The sequence below is a fragment of the Gopherus evgoodei genome, chromosome 9 (assembly GCF_007399415.2).
Source record: "Gopherus evgoodei ecotype Sinaloan lineage chromosome 9, rGopEvg1_v1.p, whole genome shotgun sequence".
NCBI classification, from domain to species: Eukaryota; Metazoa; Chordata; order Testudines; family Testudinidae; genus Gopherus; species Gopherus evgoodei.
The window spans coordinates 43,881,240-43,908,792 of NC_044330.1; the positions used below are offsets into that span (position 1 = coordinate 43,881,240).

Sequence of the window (27,553 nt, forward strand, 5' to 3'; positions counted from 1 at the left end):
AGAGAACTTTTTTTCCACCAGAGCAGGGCAGTCCGGGATTTCTGATCTAATACATAACCAGAAATGGAAGTGTGACATTCCCCAGAGTACAATCTGGACAACTGAACAGCAATGTCCCTTCAACCCTCCAACTTTCACACTGCTTTGCTGTGAGAACAGCCGCTCCTGACCTGTTCATTTACACACAGCATAGTCACACATAGCCTATTGCATGCAAAATCATTCCCAACTAAATGATATGAATACTTCTAACCAGCCACTTCTAAATTATATTGCAGAGTGTCACCAGCAAATTCCCAGTTCCAGTCTTGTCCCCAGAAATGTGCATTTTGTACTGCCCAGTTCTTTCCTTCTGTGAAGTACAAACTCACAGAAAGTCCATCATTTCATTAATAGAAAATGATATGCACAAACCCTGTTATCTCAAATGAAGGCTCCAGATACTTCAAACATGCATGCATTTAGATAAAACAATAAAACAATTTTATTAACCACAGAAAGAAATTTAAGTGATTACAAGTAATGAGGCATAAAAGTCAGAATTGGCTACAAAGAAATAAAAGGTAAAATGTAAACTATTACTTCACTGAACAAGCTAGCAGAGTTTTTTCTCATCACATGCTTTTACTGGCTGAATTCCTTCAATCAGGACCACTCACTCAGTTCAGTTGATGCAGTGAGTAAAAATGAGGGAAGAGAGGTGATTTCTGTCCTCTGTTCCCCCTCTTATAGCCTCTCTCTCTTTTTGGAGTATCCACTCCAGCTAGAGTTCAGGTGGCAGCAAGTCTGTTTTGAACGGGAACCCCAGCTGTTTATTTGCCAATATGTAAATTTCTCACTTATGCCTTTCTTCCTGCCAAAAATGTTCCCTTAATCAGGTGATAGTCTATTTGATTATGCTGAAACCTGGCTGAGATGCTCACTAGCATTTTGTCTCTGAGAAACTGGTTTCGGCTACTGTAACATCAGACGGTAGAATCTTGTAACTTTAAATACAATGTTGCCATGCATACTTTACAAGGACAATAATGATCAGTGAATTATGAGTTTTCAAATGATACCTCACAAAGGGATACTTTGTACAAATGTTTTCATAGTTTTGTAAAAATGGTGAGCATAAAAGTACAGTCCGTCATAGGAAGACTATATTTTCTCTGCCTTTCTCTGTTCTTCAGTGTTCCTTGAACTTCGTTCTAGCTTCAAGAGAGTTGTTGAGGTCCACGCTAGTGAAGTTTGAGTGCCTGTAATCTAGCCCTCTATGGAGTAGTTTAATAGAGATGCCAGTAAGTAAAGATGTACTGTACTACTATTTGTACTTTGTTCTCAGAATGTTTTTCTTAGTAATAGTCATACAATCAACTTATTTTTAATTTTGTCACTCCTTGCTTAAATAACTTCCCTTGTTGGATGATTACACTGTTTCAGTGTAGCTCTTTCTAACCCGTATTTGAATTAGCCTGTAGGAGAGTGCACTTTCTGACATTTCAAATGAGAAGAAGAAATCTTTTTCCTTAGTATATTAAATTGATCACAAGGGAAAAACTGCATGTCAGTGTTCTTGCATTTGTTCTAGTTTTTCTTAAGCAAGAGAAACAAGTGTCCCTGTAGATTGAAAGGCTTAAGATTGCCTTGCTGCTTTAAAAAAAAAATAGATAATGCTTGAAAAAGTCAGAGTATCATTTGTTAACCATAGTAGTTTAAAATTGGCTACAATTTAACCTATATTCCGTACAGCCGTTACAAACTATTTATGATTTAAAGACATGGTTCTCAAACTTACTTGATTGAGTCCCCCCTTCTTTGAGTCAGTAGTTGTTTATGCACCCTGCTACTCAGCTCTAAAGGCAAAGTGTAGAGCAGTGTCTGCTGGCTGGGTGCCCAGATATGAAGGCAGCAGCAGCACAGAAGTAAGGGTGGCAATGTGAAAAGTGATCATCAGTATCACTTTTCACAAAAGACTTAGTGCCCCATTGCTGCCTTTACTTTTGTGCTGCTGCTGCCATCCTGGGACTGACAGCTAGAGCCCCGCCAGCTCCAGCTGAGGGACTGCGGGGATAGGGGGAGGAGGAAAGGGTTAAGGAGCCTGAGCTGCCTCCTGGTGGAGGGGAAGGGGGAGTTTGAGCCAGGGTGGTGGGTATCCAGCTGCCCCTTTATCCCCCACCTCCTGGGTGTGCACAGCCCTTCTTCATGAGCCTGGGGCTGACAGCCATAGTGTTTTGTTTTGTTTTGTTTTGTTTTTAAAAAGAAAAGAGGCAGCACACACTCGCACGCTTCCTTGGGAGGCCCGCCCCATAGTTTGAGAACTGTTGATTTAAAGTAATGTTTATCAAGCAAATTTTGCACAGCCAGATCAGACCTTGGCAAAATTAGAAATTCTGTACAATCTGACACAATGAGCCACCATGTCCTGTTAGCCCAAATGTCTGGATGTTCACTTTGTTAGTGTTGACCCTGTCTGCCAGCTGTGGGACCCCTTTAGAACATGGCATGCATAAGTAAAATCCAAAATGTAGTTCATGTAAGCAAGATGCTATTTGTAAAAAGAAACAAGGATGATGGGGTAAGGTTGAGAGTAGGAAAAGGATAGAATGACAGTTTCCCACCTCAAGCTGTGAGGGAGGGTATAAGTGAAGTCTCCTTTAAGTAGGTAGGAGGGAGGCCTGCATGTTTGTATTTAAGGTTATATTTTCACCCTGAAATAATGAAATTGGAAACGGGAAGCTTTTCCTTTAAGGCTAATAAATAAGTCAGAAGTTAGACAAAAAATGTAATGTAGCTTTTTAATATACTCTTGGTTTTGGAGGGAAAGGAAGATCTGAGTCTGTTGAACTCTAAGGGTTGATTGTACTGGTTTCAGCAGGTACCTCAACACTGAACTAGGGGGATTACCTTTAATTTCTGTACACATCCACCATTTGGCATCTCTGCCGAGCCTTACAGTAAGACTATCAATTGATAGTAGGCTTTATCATGTGGATGCTTCTCCAGCAGGAACTGGGCCAAAAACACCAATGCATTTCATATGTAGCCATTCTCTGGCAACTGTTTATGGACTTTATTTGTGTGTTAATTTCAAACCAATGACTTAGAGGAAAAAGATGCTATATCACATTCTTAGTGCCCTGTTTAGCTTTTGGAGAATTGACTGTGCTGTGTTCTTGTTTTTGATATCCGCTTGCACTAAACAAAAAAAAGTTACATTCTGTGTTTTCCAAATTTGAACACAATAGCAATACTTTAAACATCTTGGTTTTCATTTCATTTCACTTTTCTCTTTCTACCAGATCCTGTTAGGTTAGTGCAGACAGTAAAGTGTGCTTATGATTCTGTGATAAGTGCTCAGTGGAAGGTTATTTGTGGCCTCAATTCACAAATGATTACTGAGAATGAGAGACTGTCATAACTTTAGTCCCAGATTTGGACCTTAGCATCCAAAATATGGGGGTTAGCATGAAAACCTCCAAGCTTAGTTACCAGCTTGGACCTGGTACTTGCTGCCACCACCCAAAAAATTAGAGTGTTTTGGGGCTCTCTGGTCCCCCTGAAAAACCTTCCCTGGGGACCCCAAGACCCAAATCCCTTGAGTCTCACAACAAAGGGAAATAATCCTTTTTCCCTTCCCCCCTCCAGGTGCTCCTGGAGAGATACACAGACACAAGCTCTGTGAATCCAAACAGAGTGACTCCCCCTCTCCGTTTCCAGTCCTGGAAACAAAAGCACTTTCCTCTTCACCCAGAGGGAATGCAAAATCAGGCTAGCAAATCCAACACACACAGATCTCCCCCTGATTTCTTCCTCCCACCAATTCCCTGGTGAGTACAGACTCAATTTCCCTGAAATTTCCCAGTAAAAAAAAACTTCAACAGGTTTTAAAAAGAGAGAAAAAATACATACAAATGGTCTCTCTGTATTAAGGTGACAAATACAGGGTTAATTGCTTAAAAGAAATATGAATAAACAGCCTTATTCAAAAAGAATACAAATCAAAGCACTCCAGCACTTATATTCATGCAAATACCAAAGAAAAGAAACCATATAACTTACTATCTGATCTCTTTGTCCTTACACTTAGAAACAGAAGATTAGAAAGCAGAAACTACTTCTCCAAAGCTTAGAGAAAGCAGGCAGACAGACAAAAGACTCAGACACAAACTTCCCTCCACCCAGAGTTGAAAAAATCCGGTTTCCTGATTGGTCCTCTGGTCAGGTGCTTCAGGTGAAAGAGACATTAACCCTTAGCTATCTGTTTATGACAGAGACGAAGCAAAGAAACCTTCCAATTTGAAAGATAAAGCTGTCCAGGTGCTTATTAGCAGACTAACTTTTTGAAAAAGGTCTCAAAGTAATTTTTAAAGTGGCAAACAAAGCCGTTTAAGTAGTTTGCAAAAACAAACAAACAAAAAAACCACAACTCAGATGCTGGTACTGGGAAAATTTTTATAAATTGATATGGTTCAATGGGCTGGTTCAATTTTGGATGAATATCACATGGCACTTCCTTTGGACTTTTCCTTTTTTATTAGACAGATGTGGTATGTTGCAGTTTTTCCCAACCTCACACACACACTGTTGTCATGTATTGTAGCTTGCCTTTTAGAGAAGTTTCCCCAGGTTATCAAGAGAGAGAGATCGTAAGTGATTCATGCATTGGGGGTAGCTATGTTAGTCTGTATCCCCAAAGAGTCCAGTGGCACCTTAAAGACTAACAGATTTATTTGAGCATAAGCTTTCATGGATAAAAAGCCCACTACGTCTTCTCCATGCATCTGAAGAAGTAGCTTTTTTACCCACAAAAGCTTATTCCCAAATAAATCTGTTAGTCTTTAAGGTGCCACTGAACTCCTTGTTGCTTAAGTGCTTCATGTTACAATTGAGGGCAACTGGACTTGTATTCATCCTCAGTGGTCCAGCAAGGACACCCTCTTTCAGGCTTCCAGCTTCCCAGCTGTTGCCTCTGTTGGGTGGAGACCCATGTCTCACTTCCTTCTGACAAGGGTACGTCTAGGCTGAACAATTTCTTGCCTTCACTGTGCATTTCCCAGTAAAGACAGTCTCTCTAAACATACCTACTTGAGGTGAGGTTCTGTGGCCTTCAATTTGTAGAAGGTCAGACTACATAATCATAATGGTCCCTTCTGGCCTTAATATTTGAAGCTACCCCATAGTTCTTTCTAAGCAAGTTTACTTAAGGTAAAAAAACATTACAGAGAAACATTAAAAACAATAAAAGAACATGCATGCATGCTAATAAGCTTACTAGGCATCAGCCCAGTCTACGGGTTTCTTTGTGGTTACAAGTTCATCAGAGCTTCAGCTCAGAACAGTTATATAGTCTTATGAGGCCTCAGTAGGCCAGGTACTTCCAATTCTCTGAAGATTGGAGCTGTCCGTGAACCAGAGGTCCTGTCCATTTGCTGGATCAGGCAGAAGGCCCTGAGTCAGTTTAAACCCCAGCCTTTTATCCAAAAGTCTTTTTTTTGTCTGTTGGTCTCTGGAGAATGAAGTTTGAACTAGTTAGTATATGCGTATCTCCCCAGAGGTGTGGATTCAAAGGCTGATAACTGAGGAAATTCATGAGCATCACCTCCATGCTAGAGGAGGTACATACAACTTCACAACTCATACGCAATTATATTTTTAATACAATGTACCCCAAAGGTACTAACTCTTATTCAGTGAAGTTTATTTTAATTCCAAAAGGTTTGTTCAGGGTATTTTAGGATAGTATCAGTCACACTTCATATGTTTTTTCCCCCTTCACAACTATATCCATTATGTTTCTAGAACATGGGTCGGCGACCTTTGAAAAGTGGTGTGCCGAGTCTTCATTTATTCACTCTAATTTAAGGTTTCGTATGCCAGTAATACATTTTAATATTTTTAGAAGGTCTCTTTCTATAAGTCTATAATATATAACTAAACTATTGTTGTATGTAAAGTAAATAAGGTTTTAAAAATGTTTAAGAAGCTTCATTTAAAATTTAATTAAAATGCAGAGACCCCCAGACCAGTGGCCAGGACGTGGGCAGTGTGAGTGCCACTGAAAATCAGCTCGCATGCTGCAGGTTTTCTACCCCTGTTCTAGAATATAGAGGGATACCCCGGCTTCTTCAGCAAGATGCAGCACTGGCTTTTTAGTAGGAATTTCAGTCTCAGGAGACACAAATGAGGTTCCCACTAGTGTCACTCTGTTCTGCAACAGAAATAGCACTAACAACTCATTTGCTTAGTTCTATGTAATATATAAAGCACCATGCAGCAGTGATCTCTCCCGGCACCTGCTGTGACTCAGGACTTGGATTTGCTTACTATTGCCAGTTGGCTTATTTTTATAAATTGTTTATCAAAAACTCACAATGAAACTTCTTTATTTACGCATAGAGTATAGTCAAATATGAATAAGTGACATTTTTGGGAATGTATTGAATTCTATTCATTTTTTATCCTCAAATCTTCAAATTAAAATTCTTGCAAATATACCCCAAAATCATGTATATGTCCATGTACCGTATTACTGGTATGGAGCTCATAAAACTGAGAGGCAAGTCAAATCACAGGCCTTCCTGCAAATGTAGAGGCTAGACGATTTGAAATAGGCGAAGGCACTATCTTCTAGAGGGAAGTTTATAAAACTTGTAAACTTAGAAATTGGATTTATCTGATTGCCTATAGTTAAATGAGTTAGTGTAATTCTTTGCGAGAATTTTTGTTCTGAAAGCAGTGTAATTGTGGGCAGAAAAAAGAGTATATAACAATATCACCTTATGATTCAATAGATCTGCTCCCTACATTGTGTTCTGTCTTAGATGTTTATTTCATAATAAAATATTTTTTTCTACTCTACATTTAGTAACATTTATTCCTCATAGCTCTCTTGGTTCTGGAGCTTGATTTCTACTCTTTTGCTCTCACATCTTCAACAAAACAGTTTAGACCAAATTCTACCTTCATTTACACTTGTCCAATCTTAATTGAAGATAAAGGGGTTATACAGGTGAAACTGGAGTGTTATTCTGCCCCTCTCTTGCCTCTAAAAAAAATCTTGGAATACCTGTAAATCCCCATTTGAAAATAGCATCATTTTTATTAAATAATAGTTGATAGTCATGTTTTCGCTGAAGATGGTACTACATTGCATTCACATTTGGTAAAATATTGAGACATTATTTAATATTATTGTCTTAAAGTAATTTTTCATCAATAACAGGTATGCTATTATCTCTAAAGTTATCAATTATCTGTTCATAGATACTCAATTTTTCAGCCTTTTATCAGTGCTGATTAAGATGTTTTGAGATATGGTGGAAAAGGAGTAATTTCACATGTAAATATTGGACATATTGCTTGCATAAATTAAAAAGTGAAAATACTATATTTGGAAGTGAGAGAGATCTGGTCACTTCCATTATACTGATGTTTTGCTACTTTCTCTTCAAGAGTAGACTGATTTAAATACTACTTACCGCAGGAATGCGTGTCTTCGTGAGCAGCTGTATTATTTCTTATACAGCAGCATGCAACAGTTATAGTAAGTTTTATAATCACATACTCGATTTACATATTTATAGGAATTTTCCTGGCTAAAATCTTAAATAGATCTGGTATCCTATGACATTCAGTTCTTCAAATTGTTATCCTCATTCCTAACATAACTGGCTCATGTAAAAAGGAAAACTTTTGCAAATTAATACTTCTAGTTTACAACTAAAGGCACTTGAATGGTTGAAATCTTAAAACTGAAAAGCTTTTAGTGACCTATGATGGAAAGATCAAACTAAAATGTTTGGAGTGCATAATGAGTGAATGTACAAATTTTCAGTATTCTAGCTTAGTGACCTATAGGAGGAACTTTTATTTAAATGATATGTAACAAGTGTTTGTATTATATTAGATGAGAAGCTTTGCTGTAAATTAGATGCTAGTTGTTTTTTATACTGATCCATGCTGACTGGTGGTTATTCTCATTGGCAGGTAGAGATAGAAAATAACTGAAGTTCAGGGTGACATCCTTTTTTTGTAATAACATTGTAACCTCTGCTTTGTCAGCTTCAGATATCTTTTGTCTCCTGCAGAAGTAACCCATCAGCATTTTTCAGTGTGGGATTTTCTGTTCACTTGTAGCTGGTCTGCACTTCTAGAACTCTAATTTGTGAAATCATTTCAGGGGAAACTATTGTGTGAATGAAGATAAACAAGTTTAGGAACTAAAGCTCTGGTTTTGAAGCATTTATACTGGTAAAAGTTTTTTTACCTTTGCACTAGAAAATCTTTCGACTTCCTATTTAATTTAGACAAAGGTATGAATATATTTAATGCATGTGCTAACTTTCTCTTGGAAAAGTCTGCTGACTTGGGGCAGAGGGCATACCTCATCTCTGAAAGAACCGTCTCTGTGAATGTGATCTTCAGTCTGACAGAGTCTGACCCTAAATGCTTTGTTTAATCCTTGGTACTGGTAATAAAATTCTGTTGCTAGCAGCCATCTATGCATTCATTTGAAAATAAGTTTCAGTACTCAGCAACAATAAGCCAGGACAAATCCTATTGTTAGTGATTTGATTTTTCTTGCCAGCATAAATTGGAATAACCTCTATATTTTTAGCTGGCTAGCATGTGACTTTGAACTGTGCTATTTGTACAGTACCGTGGTCCTGCGTATAATTTTTAATATCTATCTGAAACGCTAGATAATGATTTCAGTTTGATTTCTTGGATTCTTTATTCCATGTTCTAGAAAATTAGAAACTCAAATAGTGTACAATTTAAAGATGGTTTTGTGTTATAGTTTAACTGAATTACACTGCATACTATACTGACGCCTTTATAATGCTTTCTAGGTATTCTATATGCTATCACTGTTGACCCACTATTTCCACCTTTTGATATTCTTTTATGTTCTGTTTCTAGGTGAAGTGGGAGCTGCAGAGGGAAGACCTGTATAGCTTGCAATAATGCCATTCCCCTTTGGCAAATCCCACAAGTCTCCTGCAGACATAGTGAAGAATCTGAAGGAGAGTATGGCAGTTCTAGAAAAGCAAGATATCTCTGACAAAAAGGCAGAAAAGGTATATTTATGGCACTTTCTATGGGATTTAATCTTTTACTAGTGAAATATTAAACTTTTTAATTTTGTGAGGGAAAACAGAATTTACAGGATTTATAAATTAACATATGTGAACTTAATAGAAATATTTTGATTTCCCTTAACATGCTAAAGATGAAGAAAAGTTTTATATTTTGTTAAACTGGTGCTTTGATCTTTGTTGACCTTGGGTCCTTCTGCCTTTGGCCACTGATATGTTTAGAATTAACTTCCAAGTTGGTTGCTTACAAAGAAGGAATTAATTCTCTACGGATCTAATTTTAATGGAAAAAAGATATACAGCTGTTGACTATCAATAGCAACCCTTGTACATAAGGGGAAAATTCCATATTAGTGACCTAACGCCCGCGGACATTGAGCAATGACCATTACCCTGAAGTCACTCGAGGAATACGCATATGATACTAGAATACAAATAATAATAATGGCCTGGATATTAAAGAAAACTTCAGTTGACGTAGTGAATGTTTAGTCTAGAAGTACACCAATACCGCTACATGAGCATCTTTGTTAGGCAACCGTCTGTGTTAAGAAACTGTTCCAAAGTAGCCCCCTACATATGAAATACAATTCTACAATTTTATAATAAGATTACCTTCATTAAGCAACCAGTTGTTGTCAGTTCTTTGAGCTTATCACATAAGACAAGTTTAATTGCATCTTCTTCATTAAATGACTCCTGTGGAAGATCCTCTCTAAGACCCATGTCTCCTAGAAGAAATCAGCCAACAAGTAATGGTTATGTTGTGCATCAGTCTGCAATAGTATATGTTATTTGTTTCAAATAAAGTTTATGATTTAGAACTGTCAGGACTTATCAAGTTATGTAATAACTCTGACCCATGTAGTGACCCTGATCTTTATCATTACTCTTGTCCTCTTTCCCTGTTTCTCTTATTACTTATTACATCTTGTTTCAGATTATATTGTGAACATTTTGGTGCAGGAGCCATATGTTTGTACAACATCAAACACAGTGGGTTTCTAATCCTTATTTTTGGAGCCTTTAGGGTGCTACTTCAGTGCCAATAAATTAATAATAAACAATGGTAAAAAGTACCTGCAGGTCTCTTGGCGAGATGAATAGTGTGGGAGGCACATACAGTTCAATAGTGGATGGAATGAAGTGTTAATTAAAATTTTCATCTGAGGGTATGGCTACATTTACATTTGTGCAGTGCTGGGAGTTACAGCTGTGTTCGTACAGCTGTGTAGGGACAGCGCTGCAGTGTGGCCACAGTGACATCTACCAGCGCTGCAGTGTGGCCACATTTGCAGCGCTGTTGGGAGTGGTGCATTGTGGGCAGCTATCCCACAGAGCACCTCGTCCCACTTTGGCGCTGTGGGTTGTGGGAAGGGGACGGAAGGGTGCAGGTCATTCCGCTTCCTGTCCCAACGCCCCGTGGTGCATTGCTACACATCCCAGCAGTTTGGCGCCATTGTGAGTCTCCAGCATGATTTCTGTTAGAAATGGAGCCCGAGCTGCTGAGGACTTTGCTGATGAATGTCGCCAGCACATCACGTTTGGCAGTTGAGCTATTCCTTCAGCTCCAAAGTGACAGTGAGGAGTCCGACAATGACATTGATTCGCCTGACACGTGTGACACTAAATTGCTTGTGGCAGTAACAGACGTGCTCAGCACCGTGGAACGCCGCCTTTGGGCTCGGGAAACAAGCACTGAGTGGTGGGATCACATCGTCCTACAAGTCTGGGAAGATGAGCAGTGGCTGCAGAACTTTCGGATGAGAAAAGCCACTTTCATGGAACTGTGTGCTGAGCTCGCCCCAACCCTGCAGCACAAGGACACAAGACTGAGAGCTGCCCTGTCAGTGGAGAAGCGGGTGGCTATTGCAATCTGGAAGATGGCAACTCCAGACAGCTACCGATCGGTCGCGAACCAGTTAGGAGTGGGAAAGTCGACCGTTGAAATAGTGTTGATGCAAGTTTGCAGGGCCATTAATCGCATCCTGCTAAGAAGAACTGTGATTCTGGGGAACGTGCAGGACATTGTGGATGGCTTTGCACAAATGGGCTTCCCTAACTGGTGGGGGGGCGATAGATGGGACGCATATTCCTATTCTGGCACCACCCCACCTGGCATCCGAGTACATTAATCGGAAGGGGTATTTCTCTGTGGTTCTCCAAGCGCTTGTGGATCACCGTGGGTGTTTCACTGACATTTACACAGGCTGGCCCAGAAAGGTGCATGATGCACGCATCTTTCAGAACAGTGCCCTGTTCAGGAAGCTGCAGGCCGGGACTTTTTTCCCAGACCGGAAGATCACAATAGGGGACATTGAAATGCTCATTGTGATCCTTGGCATTAACGGATAAGCGGGGTCTCCATGGCTCATGAAACCGTATACAGGGAAGCTTGACAGGAGCAAGGACTGGTTCAACTGTAGGCTGAGCCGGTGCAGAATGATTGTGGAGTGTGCTTTTGGCCGTTTAAAGGTGCGCTGGAGGTGTCTCTATGGGAACCTAGACTTGGGGGAAAGCAGCATCCCTGCGGTTATATCCGTGTGTTGTACCCTCCATAATATTTGTGAAGGGAAGGGTGAAACATTCCATGAGGAATGGACCTCCGAGGTTCAACGCCTAGAGGCTGAATTTGCACAGCCAAAGAGCAGGGCTACTAGAGAGGCCCAACACAGTGCTTCAAGGATTAGGGATGCCTTAAGGGAGCAATTTGAGGCTGAAAGCCAACAGTAATGTTTGGTGCCTTGCACCGGAGTGAAGTGCAGTGGTTACAATGATTTGCAGTGCCTGTTTTTCCATTGGGGTACAGTATGTTTCACTTTCTGCAATAATAAAAAATGTTTTAAAAGCCAAGAAATCATTTATTCAAAATACAGTACATAAAAGGGAAGGGGGGTAGAGTGATGAATTGTACATTCAGAGGTTTGAATGTGTCCTGCCTGGATTGCTGTGCAATGCCTGCTGAACTTCAAGATTAATATGCTGCATGGTGATGGGGGTTGAGTGCATAGGGTAAGGGTCATAGTTCTCAGGGCTGGTAGGTGAACGTACAGCTGTTGGGGGCAGCTGGTGGTGGTAAGAACCAGGATGCTGGAGAAGGGGGTTTTGAGCAAACACTGGGGCACAAGGGAGAGAGCTTTGGGGGGTTAGCACGGTAGTGATCTGCCTGCATGGCTACAAATGACTGCATACAGTCCGTTTGGCGCGCCAGAAGGATTATCAGCTGCTTTGTGCTTTTCTTGATAGCCAATTCCTTTCTCCTGCTTTCTGTTTCCCTCCACTGATACATTTTCTCTCTCTAGTCCTGCAGCCTCTTATTCTCTCTGGCATACTGATTCATAACTGCTTTCACCAAATCTTCTTTGCTTTTCCTTGGTTTCCGCCTCAAGTTCTGTAGTCTTTCAGCAGGCTGTGATAGGGCTGGAGGATTCAAAGACACTTTAAAAAAAACAGAAATAGAAACATTTAATACAGAGGCTGCATTGTTTATAATCACAGTGAAGGAGTTTGTAGACTATTTGTAGCATCATTTACACATACCAAACATAGCACAGAGAGGCCACAGCAGTGAAGACATGGTGAGTAATGGGATGAGTGTTTCTGCCGCGACTCACCTGGGAAGAGGAACTGCTTGAGTCAGGGCTCACGGGGGTTTCTGTGCATTGGGGAAAGCAGAGAGCAGCTAGGGGGAAGTTGCACTGAACACCACCCCCACAGTTGCCACAGCAGTTACTTTGCAAATCAATGTTTCTGCCGCAACTCACCTGGGAAGGGGAGCTGCTTGAGTCAGGGCTCATGGGGTTTCTGTGCATTGAGGAAAGCAGAGAGCAGCTGGCGGGGACATGCACTGAACACTATCCCTACATTTTCCACAGGATTTTCTACTCCCAGATATATCGCTGCTGCGAGTTACCTGGGAAGAGCGGGAGGGTCTTCTACAGCAATGTGGATTCCGCCCTGGTCCCTGTGCAGCTTGCCTGTGTGCAGCAATGGTCCCTCCGCCCATCACGGCACAGTGGCGCGGACGCATTAGCCTGACTGGGATAAGGACCACGGTGGCTCTCCCTATAAACTTGCGCAAGCGCATTACCCACGCTCTGGCTGAAACTTCTGAAGAGATTACCGAGGCCGATTACCATGACGTGATAGACCACATCAATGGGCTATTCCGCATCTAGGCATGCATGCATGCAGCCATAACCCCTCCCTCCTCTCCCAAAACATTTCCATCCTTAAAATAAAAGCTGCTTACCGTGAATCTGCTCCTCTGCTTCTTCTTCACCAACAAGTTCCAGTTGCTGCGACTGGCTAGCTTCCTCCTGGCTTGAGAAGAGCTCCTGGCTGCATGCCTCCTGGAACTTCAGGGTGTCTCCCTCCACCCCAGTAGCCTCACTCTCGGTTTCCTCTACACCCTCCCCCTCTTCTCGCTGCTCTGAACTCTCCATCGTGGTCCTCAGATTGGCAGTGGGGTCACACCCAAGTATGGCATCCAGCTCTTTGTAAAAACACCAGGTCGTGGGGGCAGCTCCTGAGTGGCGCTTTCCCCCATGGGCTTTGCAATAGGCACTCCGCAGCTCCTTTACTTTAACCCTGCACTGCAATGCATCCCGTTCATGGCCCCTTTGCAGCATGGACTTAGATATCTGCCCATAGATATCATAATTTCTACGACTGGAGCACAGCTGTGACTGCACAGCTTCCTCACCCCAAACACTGATGATGTCCTGCAGCTCGCAAGTGCTCCATGCTGGGGCTCGTTTGGGGCGTGGAGGCATGGTCACTGATTGATTGATTTGCACTCCACACCTGGCTGAACAAACAGGAAGGGGATTTTTAAAATTCCCGGGGCATTTAAAGAGCGGGTCACCTGAACCCAGGGCAGTGGAGTGCGAAACGATGAGCAGAGTGGCTGAAAAGGTATGCTGGGATACTTCTTGATACCCTGGAGGCCAATGAAAGCGCTTTTGGTGGCCACACTTGATGAGCAGCGCTGCATCACCAGCGCTGGAATCGCTACACCCCAAGCAGACCAGGTGTACAGCCAGCGCTGCAGCCAGGAAGTTGCAGCGCTGGCTGTGCTTTGCAAGTGTGGACACAGAGTGAGTTGCAGCGCTGTAACCCCATCACCAGTGCTGTAACTCTCCAGTGTAGCCAAGCCCGTAGTGTAAGAGAAGGATTAGTGTGTTTTCCTAATTAATGTTCAACCTGTATTATTTGAGAATTTTCTTTTTTCCAAAACAACTGCTGAAGGACAAGGCTATCTGGGAAAATGTGGACAAGCCATCAGGCACCTAAATAACTGCTTAAGGAAGTACTCTCAAGGAAGGCACAATAACCATTTAGCCTTCCCTATATAATGCTGGTGCAAGAAGTTCATCTGCAAAGACCTTAACTTGAAAGAGGCAGTAAGTGAGTGGGTAATATTCTGCAAAGGGAACCAGCATTTAAAAACAGTAAAATTCACAAATCCCAAAGCCATAACTAAAGATGAAATTTAAAATGTTTTGCAAGCCAGCTTGCAAACAAAGGTGTAAATCAGCATGCAGTTTTTACTGCTCTGTACATCAAAATACACATGTTGTTATCTTGGCTAACACAGGATATTGTGGTGCATTCTTGATACTAAGTGCGAAGTAAAGCTGGAAATTTTTGCAGAGGATGTAGTGGTTGGATATTCTTTGTTGATTAAGAGATCTCAGAATATATTTGCTCAGAGCATCCATACTTTCAAATTCCAGATCTTTTAATTAAAAAAAAAATGTTCTGTGTACAAATAATATTCCAGGCAATGGAAGTCCCTCAAGCACATAGTAGAGATAAATGCTGACTGATCTTTCATTAGAATGATTCATAGAGAATCTTTAAACTCATATAATGGATGTACATTAATTTCTCAATGGTAACCTAAAGAAAAGAATGTGATTACAATTTATCTCAGTCACTAGTACTGTGGGTTTATTTAATCTTCCTCTAACCATAGTATAAACATTTTCAGGTAGAAACAACAAATTGTTTGGAGGTAAAACTCTAAACTTGGGATCTCTTCAATGGGACTGATGTGTAAAAATATTTGTTTAAAGTTGTGTATATGCTGCCTTAAATGCTCACAGAATCAAAGCCTTGATGCATACATACTATATCTCTGAATATAGAATGTGTAGTGCACTAAATTTGAAAAAAAAGATTGAAAAATAAGCTATACGCGTTACCTGCGGATACAAATCAAAAGGGCATTCATCACTCAGATTATTTTAAATTTTGCATGTTTTTCAGGATATAAAATAATGACTTTCAAATCCACACTATACTAAATAGATAATTGCCTTTCCTCTGCACAATTCCTTCTCTGTGATACCAAGACACACTTTTCTCCTGCAAAATATTGCTGTAGTTCTTGAGGTCACTCACTCACATCTAAATATTCAAAGTGAGGATATAAAAGGGCTCAAGGCCACAAGCACACTCCTTTACTTATTCTCTCATTACTATGCCTTTTCTCTCTCAGTAGTTTTAGCTTAATTTTTTAATGATTTAGTCTGTTTGTTTTATTATTTATTTTATTAATATTTTATTGGCAATTTGCTTAGTGTAACTGTGTAGTTTAACTGAGTATCATCATAGACTCATAGGTCAGAAGGGACCAATATGATCATCTAGTCTGACCTCCTGCACAAGGCAGGCCACAGAATCCTACTCATCCACTTTTATACAACCCCTAATCCAGGACTGAGTTATTGAAATCCTCAAAACTGGTTTGAAGACCTCAAACTGCAGAGAATCCACCAGCAAGCGACCCATGCCCCACGCTGCAGAGGAAGGCGAAAAACCTCCAGGGCCCCTGCCAATCCGCCCTGGAGGAAAATTCCTTCCCGACCCCAAATATGGCGATCAGCTAAACCCTGAGCATGTGGGCAAAACTCACCAACCAGCACCCAAGAAGGAATTCTCTGCAGTAACTCAGTTCCCATCCCATCCAACATCTCCCCGCAGACAATTGAGCAGACCCATCTGGTGATAATCCAAGATCAATTGCCCAAATTAAACTATCCTATCATAACATCCCCTCCATATATTTATCAAGCTTAGTCTTGAAGCCAGATAATTCTTTTGCCCCCACTACTTCCCTCGGAAGGCTGTTCCAAAACTTCACTCCCCTAATGGTTAGAAACCTTCATCTAATTTCAAGTCTAAACTTCCTAATATCCAGTTTGTACCCATTCGTCCTCGTGCCTACATTAGAACTAAACTTAAATAATTCCTCTCCCTCCCTAACGTTAACGCCCCTGATATATTTATATAAAACAAGCATATCCCCCCGCAGCCTTCTTTTGGCCAGGCTAAACAAGCCAAGCTCTTTGAGTCTCCTTTCATAAGGCAGGTTTTCCATTCCTCGGATCATCCTAGTAGCTCGTCTCTGGACCCGTTCCAGTTTGAATTCATCCTTCTTGAACATGGGACACCAGAACTGCACACAATATTCCAGATGGGGTCTCACCAGCGCCTTATATGACAGTACTAACACCTTCTTTAACCCTGCTGGAAATACCTCGCCTAATGCATCCTAAAATCGCATTTGCTTTTTTAACAGCCGTATCACATTGGCGGCTCATAGTCATCCTGCTATCGACCAATACCCCAAGGTCCTTCTCCTCCTCCGTCGCTTCCAACTGATGCGTCCCCAACGTATATCTAAAATTCTTATTATTAATCCCTAAGTGCATGACTTTGCACTTTTCACTATTGTATTTCATCCTATTACTCTTACTCCAGTTTACAAGGTGGTCCAGATCTTCCTGAATAGTATCCCTGTCCTTCTCCATGTTAGCAATACCCCCCAACTTTGTGTCATCCGTAAACTTTATTAGCACATTCCCGCTCTTTGTGCCAAGGTCAGTAATAAAAAGGTTAAATAAGATCGGTCCCAAAACCGATCCTTGAGGGACTCCACTAGTAACCTCCTTCCAGCCTGACAGTTCACCCTTCAATACGACCCGCTGGAGTCTCCCCTTTAACCAGTTCCTTATCCACCTTACAACTTTCATATTCATCCCCATCTTTTCCAATTTAACTAACAGTTCCCCATGCGGAACCGTGTCAAACGCCTTACTGAAATCGAGGTAAATTAGATCTACCGCATTTCCTTTATCTAAGTAATCCGTCACCTTCTCAAAGAAGGAGATCAGATTGGTTTGGCACGATCTACCTTTAGTAAATCCATGTTGCAATTCGTCCCAATTACCATTGACCTCTATGTCCTTGACTAATTTCTCCCGTAAAATTTTTTCCAAGACCTTACATACTACAGACGTCAAGCTAACAGGCCTATAATTACCCGGATCACTTTTATTCCCTTTCTTAAAAATAGGGACTATGTTAGCAATCCTCCAGTCGTACGGCACAACCCCCGAGTTTATCGACTGCTTAAAAATTATCGCTAACGGGTTCATAATTTCACGTGCCAGTTCCTTTAATATCCTCGGATGGAGATTGTCCGGGCCCTCCGATTTTGTCCCATCAAGCTGTTCAAGTTTGGCCTCTACCTCAGTTGCGGTAATATCCACCTCCATATTCACATTCCCACTTATCATCCCTCCATCATCGCTAAACTCCTCACTAGTCTTCTTAAAAACTGAGGCAAAGTACTTATTTAGATATTGGGCCATGCCTAGGTTGTCCTTAACCTCCATTCCATCCTCAGTGTATAGCGGCCCCACTTCTTCTTTCTTTGTTTTCTTCTTGTTTATGTGGCTGTAGAACCTTTTACTATTGGTTTTGATTCCCTTTGCAAGGTCCAGTTCAATGCGGCTTTTAGCCTTCCTCACTTTATCCCTACATGTTCTGACCTCACCAAGGTAGCTTCCCTTGCTAATCCCGCCTTTCTTCCACTCCCTGTAAGCTTTCTGCTTTCTCCTCATCCCCTCTCTGAGTTGCTTGCTCATCCAGCTTGGCCTACAACTCCTGCCCATGTTTTTTTTCCCCTTTCTTGGGATGCAGGCTTCCGACAATTTCCGCAGCTGCGACTTAAAGTAATTCCAGGCCAGATTTGCAGTACATACTAGAAGACTGAAAATTAGCTAATTAGACACTAAATCTTTTGAAAAGGAAGCTGACACTACCTCTCGACACTTTTTTTAGTTTTCGTCTACTCTGATTACATATGCTTGTGCCACTCTACTGAAATGCAATCCACTCACTTCTTTCAGACAGAGGCAGCAGCCTGCTGATGTTGATAGTTATTGGAGGGGGAGAGAAGGGCAGGGAGGAAGAGTCTCTTCAGAAGATAGAAAATTGTTGACTCATGACTATAAACTTTAGACTAATCCTTGTACATCACAATGTGCTATTAATAGTTCCCCCTTGTCCATGTATGTTCAGAACAGTTACTGTTTGGATGAGGAGAAAACTTTTTCCATATGTTTGGTTCCGTGTTCAACACTTCCTTTAATATAAATCAGACTTAACTCTGAACTAGAACATTAATTTGTATTTTATTTATATCTCTTCCCCCTCTTTGGTTTGCCTCAGCATTTATTTTTATACTGCCAATTTATTTGGTTTGTGGCGCATGTGATTGCTGTTGTGAAAGTAAATATTTATTCATGTAATAAACTTGTTAGACTTGCTCTTCCCTACTTCTGACTTTGTATCAGTCTACTCTGTGGGTCCAGTCTTGGCCCTCCCGCTTGCCTTGACTCGTCATTTGGGAACTGTTTGTCTAGATTGTTGACTAAGAGGTAATATATTTTATTGGACCAACTTCTATTGGTGAGAGAGACAAGCTTTCGATCTTACATGGAGCTCTTCTGATTGAGTTTGAAAGCTTGTTTCCCCCACCAACCGAAGTTTGTCCAGTAAAAGATAGTACCCCACCCACCTTGTGTCTCCAATATCCTAGGACCAACATTGTTACTACACTGCATATGTAGTCCATATCACCGAAGAGGGAGGGGGAATGTAACATCCTATCGAAGACCTTAAAATAAAAACCTTCCTTTCTTCAGCTAATAACTCCTTAAAATGGCCTGTACTGTATATATGTACAATGTAGGGTGCTGTTGTATTGGATCCTAATTTTCAAAGTGAAATATGATGTCATATTGACAACAAGTCATAAATAAAGCTTTTACTGTAGTTTCATTCAGTGAGCTAACTTTTTACTTTACACTGAATCACTGTGTAATGCAGATGTATAAAGTCTGTTCACAGCTGAAAGAAAATTAAAGATTAACTACTTAATTGGTTCTCTGCCTTGTATGTTTCATAGAGCTGTTGGTAAAAGGGAGAAGTTCGTTAGGCAAATTGTTTAAAGTAATAAGTTAGAGAGTATACACCTACACTAAGGGAATCAGGTACTTTAATGTTGCCTTTACAAATGAGTCTCTCCTGAAAAATTGGTGTATTTTTTACTTTAAAATATAGATTAATAATGCTGATCCAGATTGGTGGTTGTAATGGGATATTGTGCAGAAATGCATACATTTTAGTAGTATTTTCAAAACACACATTTATAATACTATAATATTAAGAACCTAAAATAAAATATTAAGTAACCTCAGTATTTTCTACCCATTGGATGCTGCTGTGTAGAATGCCTTCTTTTGAGATAACAAATATACCTCTACCCCGATATAACGTGACCCAGTATAACACAAATTTTGATATAATGCGGTAAGGCAGCACTCCAGGGGGCCAGGACTGCGCACTCCGGTGGATCGAAGCAAGTTCGATATAACGCAGTTTCACCTATAACATGGTTACATTTTTTGGCTCCCAAGAACAGTATTATATTGGGGTAGAGGTGTAGTAAATGCAGATTCAGAGCTATAGCTCGTTAGTATTTGTAATGATTTTATAGCATAAAAGTGCAAAGACAATGTATTTTGTCCTTAGCGTAGATATTTAACATGTTACTTTTCACCCTGAATCTTTTCCAGCCATTTCTATTAGTTAAGATGGTGCTTTTAAGCAATCTTTCTTTATGAAAGATTTTGCAGCTCAAGAACTTTAGCTATATGAACCCTCTAAACAAAATATTTGGGATTTGCATTGCTTAGCTGTGGGGAAAACTTTAAGGGCTGTGTGTGTCTATGTAAAATAGGCTCATGTGTCTCCAGTGCTATTTTGGGAGTAAACCATAGGGATGTTTGTGAATATTGAAAGAGATGCAACCTGTTCTGGTATAATAAGTGATTTCATAACCTTTATTTTAATTGATGCACTAGTTTACTGAAGTGAACATGTTATTTGTTTCTTAAATTTCTTTTCCTTTATTTATATTTTAGTTTCGGACATTTATTCCCAAACATGATCAGTTTTTCACAATTTTTTTTTGTTAAACAATGCTCTATGCTCACTCTTTGCCAGCATTTAGTTAGAAAAGTGTACCTGGCTTATGCTGAGAAAAATGACAGATTTTCTGATGGCTGAATATTAATCTTACTTTCCACCTGACTTTCTTCAATTTTCAGATCAGTTTCTCTGTATCTTTGAACTTACACTGGGGACTCTTTACCCAAAGCAGGGAGCCGTGAATGTTGAGCATTTGAACATAGTCCTTTCTGTTACATAGGAAAATCTTGCTAGTACTTTTGTAGGTGGCAATTCCTTTTCTTTTTACTAATAACTTTGTTAATTTTATTTTCACTTAGCACTCTAGTGTAGTTATTTATTTACACTATAAACCTGTCAGTGTCTATTAAGAGAAATTCCACAGTACTGTAATAGAACTCTTCCTTGATCCCTGTAGTTGAATCAGCCTTACTTTAGTATTAGCTTTAAATATAATGAAACTGATTTTAATGACCACACAAACTAGCAGCAAAAATAAGTCAGCGAGTAGCATGAATATAGTTAAGGTTAAGATGATCTTACTGCTTTCTAGTAAAGGTAAAGCAAAATTATACTTGGTATGTGTGGGAATATAGTCGCTTTAGACTGAAAGTTGCCCAAGTCATTTTAATTTTTTTTCAGATAGTGTTTTGCCTAGGGTTCACTCTGACCATAATCCATCTAAAATGGCACTGATCATCATGGTCAGTTCCTCTAGCATATGACATGTAGGAGAACAGAGCTGGATTCTAGAATGAGCTTGATTTTTGGCCCTGTTGCTTATGAGAGTTAGATCAAGAGGAACTTATGAAGAAGTAAGAGTCTCTTAGTAGTCAAGGTTGAGACTTGCTTTCCGTTATAAGATCCATTTTGCTTCTTCCTCTAAAATCCTCAGAAAACGTATTTCAGATTTTGTATCTGTAGTACGTGGCCAGAGACTAATTTTTTGTCCACAGTTGTGATTCAGACAAATAATTGTTGAGATATGAAATGAGATATGGACCATGCCAGTTTATTTATTTATTTTACTAATCATATTTTGAAAATTCTAAGGCTTGGTTGGTTTTTTTTTTTTTTTTTGGTTTGGTTTTTTTTTTTGGGGGGGAGCAATGTCTTATCTCAAAAACAGCTTCTCCTAAGGACTTTGAATGAGGCTTATTCAAAAGGTCTCTGCAAGCTCTAAGAGCGTGGAAAACTATCTTAAGTCATGGAAAGGCCTATTTGAGAAGTTATATTAACATCAGAATGGCTTGTCAAGAATTCCATTGGCTTTTTGAAAGGTATTAAATGTTTGGTGGAAACACAAGCTTTTTTCTTTTACTGTGTAATAGCTTAAATCTCTAGTCCTCTTCCTTGCAAGAGAGCCTTTAAGTATACCTGATTGCTAGGGAGGTCCTCTCACGTTTTTTCCCAAAGGAGGAGGAAAAAAGTGAGAGCCCCAGTCATTCTTATCACTAGCAGTCTTGCCCAAAATGGCACCTGCTAGCCCCGGTCACCCAGAGCTGTTGGTATCTCTTTTTCCTTTTCACCCTTATCCCTAAATCATCCTTAAGGAGGACAGGCACTGTTTGAATCTTCATTGTTGGTTACTCCTTTCTGATACGTGGACTTGGCTTCAGTGGCTGTGCCAGCAGTGGTCTCAGGAGAGACTGTCAATACTCTCCTCTTGATAGATGGCGCAGCTTCTCTCCCTCCTTCTTGCCACTGTACATTCACCTCTCAAAAAAAAAAATGAAATCCCCACTGAACTGGATTTTTCCTGAAGACATTTCTGAATGTTTAAAGGACTATAAGAAATGTACTTAGCCCATTCCACAATTTAGAGTTGAGTGGGAGATGCAACAGCTCTCGCCTATCTTCATGTCACTGGGCCTGATGTACTCAGCCTTATTTTGTAACAGCAGTCTTGTCTCAGGAGGGGGCTTGAAATTTTTTTCCACTTTCTTCCCCCTAAAATTACATCCCCTTCAATGTAAAAGAATAAAATGGTCGTGTATTGTTTGTGTGCTATATTTATTTGGAATATTCATTTGTGACCTGTAGAGTTAATGTCCAGTCTGTATTTCTTGTTGCCATACTAAGGTCACATTGCAAATACTGATACATTTTTATCAATAGGGAGACAGCTGGGTTTTGGAACAAGAATCAAAGGGAATCTGAGGCAGTATAAAAGAGCTCACCGAAGAGCTAAAACCAATATGGAGATATTACAGTTCACAGTAGTCCCTGCATTTTGCCGATTTCAAAACTAGACTGTCTTATTCTTTAGTTGTACATTTGGCTTTACTGCCTTTTAGGCTTCTCTACAGCTTTATAGGCCACAAAAAGGAACCACCTTAACAAACTGCTTATTAGATAAATAGTGTTCTGGAAGCAATCATTCTCTCTTTTTATTAATGTATTATTTTATTATTTCATGTACTGCCAAACATACAAGTGTAATTAAACGTGAAATGTACATGAACTTCATTGACTCAGATCAGGTAATCATTATGCCTTGGTGTGCTTATGAAGCATTGTGCTTGTTGAAGACCCTATGGGCAGACCATGTGTACAAATTAGATTGTAACGGTTTTTGTACAATGTTCATTTTTCAGTAATTTGTCAGCAAGCTAATGCTAGTTCAACATGCTTAAAACAGTAATTTTTCCACAAAATATCCCTCCTACTTGTAAGTAGGGCAGTGAGCTTTTATAAAGTCATGTTGTTGTGTTTGTATTTAGCCATGTGGCTTGAGGGATAGCTCAGTGGTTTGAGCATTGGCTTGCTAAACCCAGGCTTGTGAGTTCAGTCCTTGAGGGGCCCACTTAGGGATCTGGGGCAAAATCAGTACTTGGTCCTGCTAGTGAAGGCAGGGGACTGGACTCGATGACCTTTCAGGGAAGGCAGGGGGCTGGACTCAATGCCCTTTTGGGGTCCCTTCCAGTTCTATGAGATAAGTACACCTCTACCTCAATATAATACTGTCCTCAGGAGCCAAAAAATCTTACCGTGTTATAGGTGAAACCTCATATCGAATTTGCTTTGATCCACCAGAGTGCGCAGCCCTCCCCGCCCCCGGTAGCGCAGCTTTACTGCATTATAAAATTAATGGTATATTGGGTAGCGTTATATTGAGGCAGAGGTATATTCTATTCTATTCTTGAGGAAAAAACAAGCAAGGTGCACTGATAAATTGGAGTAATTTCCCATGACAGTCCTTCTGAGGGGCAGACTATTCTTCAGACTTGTTTCATAACAGGCAGTTTTGCCTCAGGATTTAGATTTTTCTAATTAAAATGTAGCCTAAGTCATCAGGTTTAATATCTTTAAAGATAATTTAATTCTGAAACCCTTTGTTCTGTTTGTTTCAGAGGGAAAAAACCCACAAAACCTTCTTCACCTCGTTTTTTAAATGTCAAACTGCTTGGTCTTAGAATGTCATGTAAAGCCTTGTAGGCTACTCCTTTAGCGGCTCCAATAAAAACAACTTGTGTAAAGAGACTCTCGTTACTCTGGAGAGCAAGCATACCCTGAAAAGATAATGATGCATGAAAACAGATCCTCTCTGCAACTACCATCTTCTCGTGCCTGGGAAGCAGGAGTGTCCATTGTGTCTCTGAGTGAAGTGAAAAACATTATTAATCTCAATATTTTTGTGGCATCTGTACCTTGAGTCAAAGTCTGTCTCACCTAAGCATGCACCAGCCTCAGGGATCCCAGAACATTCCAGCTAATTATTTTCTATTCACTGTCAGCGAAGGAGCTACCTACAGGAGATATCTAATGATTCTAATTGACACAGTTTTATTGGTTGTAGCTTCTGTGTCGCTGGCTGACCAGGTCATGCTAAAGTATATTTAGGTCAATTCACTTGTGTAGCTCAAAGTAATGGTTAGATGTTGAGAGTGTATTGGGCAGGGGTTTTCAAACTGGGAGTCGGGAGGGGGATTGAACTCGGAGGCTTGCTTTGTGAAATGGATTGCCAGTACAAAAAGTTTGGGTGTTTTAACTTAATGAAAACGAATAGAACATTCTTTGCATTGTTTTCACTTACCTGTTCTTGTCATAATGTAATAGCAAGCATTTACATTGTAAATACCCCTGTAACTAAATAACTCATCAGACATGAAAGAAGCATTGGGAATCAGGAGCGTCGCCAGGATTTTTGGCACCCTAGGCGGGGGTCCTTCCACGTTTCCGGTCTTCGGGGCACTTCGGCAGTGGGTCCCGGAGCGAGTGAAGGACCCGCCGCAGAATTGCCGCCGCTGACCCAGAGCGTGGAAGGACCCCCCACCGCCGAATTGCCACTGAGGGTGGCAAAATGCCGCCCCCACAAATCCTGGCACCCTAGGCAACCGCTTAGGTTGCCTAAATGGAAGCGCCGGCCCTGTTGGGAATGCTAATGAAGGACTTTATCAGAAAAGGTGCAAATTCCAAAGAAAATGGGCTTTGTGGTGGGGACCTGAGGTCAAAGACTCAAAGTGCATTCCACACTCATCAAAGGAAAAGCCCATATGGGTAGAGACACTGTCAGTTTGCTTTCTGTGTGAAGATACTGTAAATATGGATTCAAAGAAAGATCCTTTATATCTGGACTGTTTGGATTCTAACAGGGCAGAATATGTGAACGGGAAGATGAAGATTCCCAGAATTATTCTGGGTGACCCAGAAAGACTTTTGGAAAATGGCAGTTTTACGTCTCTGCCATCATATGGAGTTACAAACTGTGATTTATCTGTCGTTATATTTTACCTGCTTTAACCTCTCATTAAGTCTCCTTTCTTTGCTAATAAATCTTAAGTTAGTTTATTATACATTTGGTTGCCAGCATTGTCTTTAGTGTAAGATCTGGGATAAGGGACTAGTCCCTTGGGACGGGGAGAAACCTGATGTGGTGTAAACTTTTTGTTTTAATAACCTTTTATCACAAAGTTCAGTTTTTCTGGGTGGCAAAAAGGACTGGAGGACTGTCTGTGACTCCGTGGTAAGACTGGTATAGTGATCCAGGGGTTCACATTGATTACTGGCTTGGTGAAATTTAATTACGGAACATACCATGGGTTTGTGGTGTCTACTCTTTTTTTTTTTTTTTTCCTGACAGTCAGCCCTGAGATAGGCACTCATAATAATGAGCCACTCCAGACAGTGTGACAGCTTCTGTTCAGGGATCCTTTAATATCCTTTATCCAGACTTTAGTCAGTCCCAGTGTTCAGTTTCTGTTTTGATAATTTGTCACAAACACCAGTAGTGCATACTGTTATGACCCTGAGCAAGCAAACTTGAGTTGCTGTGTCTAGAGCCTGTGATAGACTAGGCTAAATGTTTGTGTCTGCAGCAGGCAGATGGATTTACATAGGAGCCCCACCATAAATGGCACAAAATACTCAAAATACTTCAGCTGCATCTACATTTTCTCAGCTATCTGTGTCCTCCAAGCCACAGTTTTGATGGCTTGGTAAAGAGTCTCAATCATCCAATCAATAAGGTTTGACAGCTGCAATACCTTATCACCCCCCCCCCCCCACTCCCTTCGTCCTTTTGGATGTCACCTTTCTTATTTTTAGGCTGCATGGAAGAACATCACACTGGACAAATAGGTTTGGGAAGCCATAACATCGGTTATGCTATCCATTTCAAATCTGTCCCTTCTACCCATTCTCCCTCCCCATCCCTTTTCAGGGATCCCTTTCATGATCAACTGCTGGCACAAGTGGTGACCTCACTTCTCCTTTTAGGAGAAATGGAACCAGTTCCTGTACAGCACAGGGGAAGAGGATTTTATACACTCAAAAAGAATAGAAGGTGCAGACCAATTTTAGACCTCCAGTGTCTAAATAGATATTTATAGAGTACAATCATATCTCCTCATAGCCTTCTTTTAGTTAGGCTGAACAAGCCAAACTCTGAGTTGCCTGCCATAAGGTAGGTTTTTTCCTAGTAGCCCTTCTCTGCACCTGTTCCAGTTTGAATTCATCTTTCTTAAACATGGGAGACCAGAACTTCCCACTGTATTCTAGATGAGGTCTCACCAGTGCTTTGTATAGTGGTACTAACACTTTTCTGTCTCTTCTGGAAATACCTCACCTGATGCATCCTGGGACTGCATTAGTCTTATTCATGGCCACATCACATGACAGCTCAGTCATCCTATGATCAACACCAATGTATCCAGGTCTTCCTCATCCACTGTCACTGATGAGTCCTCAGCTTATAGCAGAAATTCTTGTTGTTAGTGAAAATAGGAAGGTCATGCAGGATAGGGACTATCAAATTTCATTCCATTTCTATTACTCCAGTTTAAAAGATCATGCAGATCATCTCGTATGATAGTCTGATCCTCCGCCGTATTGGTAATACCTCCCAACTTTGTGTCATCCGCAAATTTTATTAGCACACTCCCAAATTTTGTGCCAAGTTCAGTAATAAAAATTTTAAAGAAGATTGGTCCCAAGACTGATGCCTCAGGAACTCCACTGGTAACCGCCCTCCAGCCTATAGTTCACCTCTCAGTATGACTCATTGTAGTCTCCCCTCTAACCAGTTTATCCGCCTTTCAGTTCTCATATTAATCCCCATCTTCTCCAATTTAACTAATTTCCCATGTGGAATTGTATCAAATGCCTTACTGAAATCCAGGTAGATTAGATCTACTGCATTTCCTTTGTCTGAAAAAATCAGCTTACTAGAGAGTTGTACTGCTTTAAATATGTCTGTTTCTCTGTTGATATTCTGGTGATACAAAAGCTGTGTGTGAGACTGTCCCTAATTTTCCCTCACTCCCTAAAACAAACAGCTCCAGTCTGCTAGCAAATGCAGTTGTGTGTCCCTCTGACTGGTGAGCAGCAGGGTCTAGAATTTGTTGGTCTGACTGTTTGACTTAAGATCATCATTAAGTATACCATAACCTAGGGGAAGTCTCTCCTTAGAACACTAAGAACCACAATTGTCTGTAGTACATTGATGAAGAGGTAAGTCATCTTGTGCAGTAACTGGAGTTCAAGATGTGTCCCCCTGTGCATGCTCTACTTCATGTGCGCCAGCACCCTGCACCTTTGATCAGAGATTTTTGGTGACGATGTCTGTTCGGCCTGCACATGTCTCCACACATCTTTGTGCACCGCACTGTACAGGGCTGCACAGGTGAACTGGCCTCAGCTTC

The 27,553-nt window shown here is 40.7% G+C and overlaps 1 protein-coding gene across 4 annotated transcripts in view; it reads left to right on the top strand.

Annotated features, from left to right (window-relative positions):
- Positions 1 to 27,553, top strand: part of CAB39 (calcium binding protein 39) — a 72,332-nt gene that overhangs the window by 21,891 nt on the left and 22,888 nt on the right. For 3 of the 4 annotated variants that reach the window (XM_030574407.1, XM_030574405.1, XM_030574404.1), the window contains one exon: positions 8,908 to 9,065. In XM_030574407.1, coding sequence (XP_030430267.1) covers positions 8,952 to 9,065 — 114 coding nt within the window. In that variant the 5' untranslated portion in view covers positions 8,908 to 8,951. Of the gene's footprint in view, positions 1 to 5,824; positions 5,849 to 8,907; positions 9,066 to 27,553 lie in introns of those variants that run through there. The other variant, XM_030574406.1, reaches the window with a different exon arrangement.